General features: G+C 46.7%; 1 protein-coding gene across 1 annotated transcript in view; it reads left to right on the top strand.

The window, feature by feature from the left end:
• The first annotated feature begins 6 nt into the window (after window positions 1-6).
• The window catches only part of LOC133127898 (signal-transducing adaptor protein 2-like), a 16,147-nt gene continuing 9,095 nt past the window's right edge, over window positions 7-7,058 (top strand). The window contains exons 1-2 of the mRNA XM_061241012.1: window positions 7-837; window positions 6,548-6,619. Coding sequence (XP_061096996.1) covers window positions 736-837; window positions 6,548-6,619 — 174 coding nt within the window. The 5' untranslated portion in view covers window positions 7-735. The remainder of the gene's footprint in view (window positions 838-6,547; window positions 6,620-7,058) is intronic.

Consider the following 7,058-nt stretch of genomic DNA (forward strand, 5'->3'; position numbering starts at 1 on the left):
TGATCTTTGTGGATGGGTAAATTCCCTAAAGTCAGATTTGCCAACTTCAGCTGATGTAGCGCCACACCAGCCGTCGCGGCGTGGGCGCATATTCAGACTATATATCGGGCAGGCGAGGGAATTTGCTGGCGTCGTGTCAGCGAAGCGTCGACGGACCAATCGGCGACCGCAGTGGGCGTGAACTCGTAGTAAACACCTGCTTAGATTGGCAGACGCGTTCAATAGGAGTGAATCTTACGGGCAGAAATATAACCTGAGTATTTTTGATGGGATTTTTCATTATCCGTTGACAGCGCTGAAAGCAAAATGTCGCTTTAGGCAGAATAGGCTAGTGCATGAAAGAAGCAAAACAATGTCATACAAAGGATAGTGTTTTAATAAGCTCTTTGTTCGAGTCTCCTTGTCTGACTCACCAAGTAGCATAATGCCTAGTACGCATTCTTACGTTTCATCGGCAGATTTAAGCATCTGAACTGGAGATTTTTTTTTCAGTCACGTGTTTTCATCCAATTAACAACTGACAATTAGTCTGGTGTAGTTTCGGTCAAAACCGTAACATTTTTTTTGCTTTTTGCACGTAGATCAGACACAAAAACATTATTTAGTTTTAAACGTTACCGTTGGTTCTTAGTCGGGGGTGCGGGCAGGGGGGAAGGCGAGGCATTGCCCCTGTTACTTTAGTCTACAGTTGAGAGGCATCCCTTTGTCCCGCTGCTCCCGAGTTTGCGGCTCTTCATGGCGGCCACGACATCCACAAAGCGCGCGGGGCGACCGCGGTCGCAGCTGCCCGCCTGCTACCACGAGGGTTACCTCGAGAAGAGAGCGTCAAAGGAGAAGGTAATCCTCCTAATTTTGTCCGCCCCCCTCCCTCATATTTAGCTAAATTAGTTGCGTGTTGTGCGTTGTGTCGTTGCCTCGTCGCTTCATCGCTCGCGCCGGCACCTGCTAAATCAGTTGCGGCTAATACCCCAGGCACGGTATGGAGTAAGGTGGACGGCGTGGTGGATGAAAAGCACTGGCACGTTTGTAGGCTACTGCAAATGCGTTTTGCGGTGCCCAAATTGCCAATACACACGTATGGAATCGCTGAACTTGCACGCATACCCCCCCCCCTCCCGATATCACTGTTGGAAGGAGACGTGCGTGGATTTCGTTGCTTGTCGTTTTTTTATTTTATTTTTTTCTAAAGAACGAAACCTGAAAGGACAGTGTCGGTTCAGCGTGGACTGAAAGTGTTGCACTGTGCTTGAGACATGAACAGTAATTCTTTGTCCAGGCGGCGAGATCTCAGTGATGACATGACTTAATTCATTCAAGTTGTTGATGTGTGGCGGTCGTCAGTATAGCCTACTGTAATACAGTATACCGGTATATCAGTAGCATATTTATACCGGTTATTTCAAGCCGTCTCCTCATAGACTAGCCTAGACAATAGCGCACAGCCTGCTCTGCTGTTATGACATTGCGCGGTTCTGCGTGTAACCGTGCGCAAAAGTGTTGTAATCTTGGAATTTAATGTATACAATGCGCGAAAAGCATGCAGGTTTCTCGTGTTCCTGGATTGGATTTCATAAATTCGTGTGTGAAATAATTGTCACGTCACGTCCACATTGCTCAATCACACCCACGGGGGCAGCCTATGTAACACTTCACAGAGAGTTAACCTTTACCGCTAATGGATCTCACCGCGAAGAGCTCTGTGTGCGGTGTTAAGGGCCCGTACTTAACATTTACTTGTGTTGAGATCGTTCCCTGCTTGAGTGCATCGAGACGGGCACAGGTGCACTCGTTTATTGAAGGCACGGCGTACTTTTACGAAACCGAATGGGTGTTAATGTTTCAGTAGAGGAGCTGTTACAGGGAAGCTATAATATCTGTCATCATCAAATAACACGGAACATGGTCAGGATAAAAAAAAAAAAATTAAAAAAAACGGTCACACTGTGAGAGACGGACTTCCCTGTCTGCCTGTGCGTTTATCTGTTACAGGGCTAACCAATTCTCCATTACTGTGTATACATCAATTTGCATCACATAAGCGCGTGCAAATGATCCCGTCTCTCCGGGTTCCGTCCAGTCCCGTGAGCGTTGGTTCATTATGCGTTAGGCGACGCTGATTGAGGCGGGGTAAGATTTATTAAATTTTGGCGAGCTGGAGCGCATTTTTCGCCAGCCGGTTTCTGGGGGGGGGGGGTCGTGTTTTGCAGTTTTTGGCTGTAGTTTTTGCGCTGCAGCGTAATGACTTGGGTGGAGTGTTTTTGGGAGGGTGAATGTTAAAAATGGGAAAGGCACTCCAGGGAAAATAGCACTTTTTTTTTTTTTTTTTTCTTCTTTTATTACTATTATTCATTTACACATTCAAAGCGGGCGGTGCTCCTCTGACGGTCGCCGTGGAGATAATTGAGCAGCTGTTAGTGGGGAAAGAGGGGTGTGTGTGGCACAGCGCCGGTGGGGGGGTTCGGTGGGGGTGCCCCCCAAGGGAGATTGCAGTGAAAAGAACAAAGAGGGCGGAGAGCAGGCAGGATGACAAAAATGTGAATTTAAAGCACCCCCTGCTTTTCCCTGGCGCTAATCAGGCCTGCGATGTGGTGCCAACTCCTGCTCTTAATTACATCATTAAGATGACTTTTTTTTGTAATTTTTTTTTTTTTTTTTTTTTTGGTCTTGCTTTTTTGATGTAGTCATCAATTACAGCTGTATCCTTGGTGAAAATGTTTCCTTGTGGTCCGATATACAGAATGACGGTGTTAGGTGTACAGCTGTTTAGAAAATTTAGCTAAAGCAATTAAAGAGAACAACTGAAAACCAACACGCATACACACACACACACACACACAGAAATAACACACCCATAACACGCGTACATACATCACACACCCAACACACAACTCAAACACACTCACACGCACATATATCACAAGCATGCATACCCACACGCACACACATGCACACCCACACACTCACAGACACACACACTCACACACACATACACAGAGATAACACACCCATAACACACGTACATACATCACACACCCACAAACTCAAACACACACACACGTACATATCACACACATGCACACCCACACACACACACACACACACACATGCACACACGCACACCCACACACACACACATGCACAGAAATAAGTCATAACACATGTACATATATCACACACACACAAACGCACACACGCTCACACACATACAAATAACACACCCATAACACACGCACATACACACACACACACACACACACACACACACACAAAGGCCTTTCAGGAATGGAGTTTTGCACCCCTGGTTTAGAGAATAAAATGTCAGGGGAGGTGGTGGGCGGGGGTTGGAGGGAGTGAGCTCCAGGCTCGGCTCAGCTGAGGCAGTGGGGATGTCACTCATTGGCATCGCCATGGCGAGGGCCGAGGGCCATGCCTGTGGCAGACGGGCTCCCTGGGCTCCCTGGGGTCCCTGGGGTCCCAGGGGTGAGGGAAGAAGGTTAAGACCTCCAGACTGGGGCCCGGGACCATCTGCCCCCCCTGGCTCTCTGGAAGCTTGTGTCAGGGCTGACAGGCCAGTTTTTTTGGCTCCTTTCACTAATGAACCCTAATATGCCAGTGGAATTTAACCTTCTGAAAATGCCCTGGAAGTAAAATACTGTGTCAGTATGATTTGTTATCTAGCTGATGCTTTTGTCCAAAGGGACTTCCAGTTGATTAGACTTATGTATATGACAGCAATGTGGGGTTCAGGGCATTGCTTGAGGGCCCAACGGCCGCATGGATGACCGGGGCTTGAACCATCAACGTTCCGGGTCCCAGTCATGTACCTTAGCCAATAGGCTACAGGCGGCCCTTCTATATGCAAATATACAAAATATTACTCACATATCACATATGACTGTATGTATAGTTCTTTAAAAGTGCTGTGTTGTACACATATACATATATATATATATATATATATATGACATGGCTCAGGCAGTAAGAGCAGTCGTCTGGCAGTCGGAGGGTTGCCGGTTCGATCCCCCGCCCAGGCTGTGTCGAAGTGTCCCTGAGCAAGACACCTAACCCCCAAATGCTCCTGACGAGCTGGTCGGCGCCTTGCATGGCAGCCTATCGCCGTCGGTGTGTGAGTGTGTGTATGAATGGGTGAATGAGAAGCATCAATTGTACAGCGCTTTGGATAAAGGCGCTATATAAATGCCTGCCATTTACCATTTACCATTTACCATTTATATATATATATGTGTATATATATGTGTGTGTATATGTATATGTATATGTATATGTGTGTATATATGTCTATATATATGTATATGTATATGTGTGTATATATGTCTATATATATGTATATGTATATGTGTGTATATATATGTGTATATATGTGTGTGTGTCTGTGTGTATGTATATATATTCAAAAGGCTACATACAGTACGTACAATATATTGTAACATATCACATCTCCATAAGGGAAGCAGTTAATTCAGGTCATTGTTTGGCAAAAAGTGTGCCTTCATTTTTTTTTTTTTTTTTTTTTTTTGAATTTCTGAAATGTTCTGCTGATGGAAATGATGCTGTAAAAACACTGCAGGGACTAAGGTTCTAGTAATGCTGTCTGCGCTCCCTGCCTTTACTGGAAGGGAGATGTATCCGTGCGGTTTATACACGATGCCGCTCGGTAAACAAAGAGTTGAATGAACTCTGGTGGGTGGAATATTGTTTGATAAGCGGGAGAAGGCAGGATGGGGGGGGTGGGGGTGGATATTCCCCTCCTTGCTCATACAGGGCGGCCTGTAGCGTAGTGGTTAAGGTACATGACTGGGACACGCAAGGTCGGTGGTTCTAATCCCGGTGTAGCCACAATAAGATCCGCACAGCCGCTGGGCCCTTGAGCAAGGCCCTTAACCCTGCATTGCTCCAGGGGAGGATTGTCTCCTGCTTCGTCTAATCAACTGTACGTCGCTCTGGATAAGAGCTTCTGCCAAATGCTAATAATGTAATGTAATGTATTTCCACGTTCTTATTGACTTACACGTCCGTTATTAAACCAGGTGTGCCAAACTCTGCTTCCTTATGGCCCGTTGGGTAAAAAAAAACCAGATGTAAAGATTGTTTCCTTAAGTGGCCGTATCTTTACAGCGTCTCAACTCAAAGTCCAGAATTCCTTACTGGAACCCTTCTGGCGAACCACGCCCGTTTTTTTACTGTGGCTGTGTCTCTCACGCGGGTAATTGAGGTCAGAACTATAGAATCCCTCCCCACCTTCAAGCGCAAGCTGAAGACACACCTCTTCAAACAGCACCTCTCCCCATCCCTCCCTACCTCCCTGTGAACCTTAATTGTTGTCTCTGTGACTTGTGTATCAGTATTTTAGTTGGCTAGGTAAGCAGTGTTTGGATAGTTAACTTTGGTGACTTTTGCTCTGTTTGTTTGTTTGTTCAAAAAAAAAAAAAAAAAAAAAAAAAAATGGCCCTTGTCCTTATCTTTGTTGTACAGGTAGCAGTTGAAATTGTACTTCCCTCTAGGGTCTTTCAGCGAACTTATCCCTGGTTATGGGTATGCACTTTGTTGTACGTCGCTCTGGATAAGAGCGTCTGCCAAATGCCAATAATGTAATGTAATGTAATTACAGCAGTGGATTTTGCAGGGAGTGGCGGTCCACTCAGACCCCACTGCTACAATCCCAAACAACGTGGATGTTTTCTGCTACGATCCCAAACAACGTGGACGTTTTCTGATACGATCCCAAACAACGTGGATGTTTTCTGCTACGATCCCAAACACGTGGATCATAGCAGAAAACAAACATTCTTGTTCTGAAAAATGTAATTTTGTAAACTGGTTTTCTTGAAAGAGAAGAGCGAGGAAAAGAGTAATAAACATTAAAAACTGGTTTGTCTGCCTCGTGTTTATATGAAAATCTTGCAGCCGGAGTCTGTAGTCACTCTAACAGGCAGAGTTCCTCTTGTGCGTGAGCGTCAGAACGGCCTCGCCAAAGCGCTCTGGTGCAGTGGGACTTGGCTTGAGCTTAGCGCCTCTGTGCGTTTTTTTGGACTCGTAAACTCGCCTCCACGCGCTCCCACGGAGCCAGGGATGGCTGTGATAACAGGAAGCGGGTGCGTTTGGGCTCGAAAGTTCCTGTTTTGGTAACATGACCGAGGAGCTGCCCTGGGTGTGCAGGGAGGGGATGCGGCATATTTATTTATTTATTTATTCATAATTCAAACTGATTGCAAACTTAATAATCTTTTGTCATTGTTTTATTGCTCTGTTATTGTTGTTTATCAGTTGTTTTTCTCTGTGTGCACTTATGGCTGCTAGCCATTGCATGAAAGGTGCCTTATGAAGTTTATTATTAGAGCCTTATTGACATGTATTAAATTAAATGTATCCTCCCTTTCTCTCTCTCCTCCCCCTCCCTCTCTCTCTTACTCTCCTCCCTCCCTCCCTGTCTCTCTCCTTCTCCCCCTCCCTCCCTCCCTCCCTCTTCCTCTGTCCCTCTCCCTCTCTCTCCTCCCTCCCTCCCTCCCTCCCCCTCTCCGTCCTGCAGGTGTTCCGGAGGCTGTGGACGTGTGTGTGTGGAAACACTCTGTTTTTCTTCAACAGCCACAGGGACAGCGAGGTGAGTGTGTGTGGAGTGTGTCAGCGTGGTGAGTGTGTGTGGAGTGTGTGTGTGTGTGTGGAGTGTGTCAGCGTGGTGAGTGTGTGTGGAGTGTGTGTGTGTGTGTGTGTGGAGTGTGTCAGCGAGGTGAGTGTGTGTGGAGTGTGTGTGTGTGGAGTGTGTGTGTGTGGAGTGTGTCAGCGAGGTGAGTGTGTGTGTGTGGAGTGTGTCAGCGAGGTGAGTGTGTGAGTGTGTGTGTGTGTGGAGTGTGTCAGCGAGGTGAGTGTGTGTGTGTGTGTGTGTGTGTGGAGTGTGTCAGTGAGGTGAGTGAGTGTGGAGTGTGTCAGCGAGGTGAGTGTGTGTGTGTGTGGAGTGTGTCAGCGAGGTGAGGGTGAGTGTGTGTGTGTGTGTGTGTGGAGTGTGTTAGCGAGGTGAGTGTGTGTGTGTGGAGTGTGTCAGC

The sequence above is a fragment of the Conger conger genome, chromosome 5, assembly GCF_963514075.1.
Source record: "Conger conger chromosome 5, fConCon1.1, whole genome shotgun sequence".
Taxonomy (NCBI): Eukaryota; Metazoa; Chordata; class Actinopteri; order Anguilliformes; family Congridae; genus Conger; species Conger conger.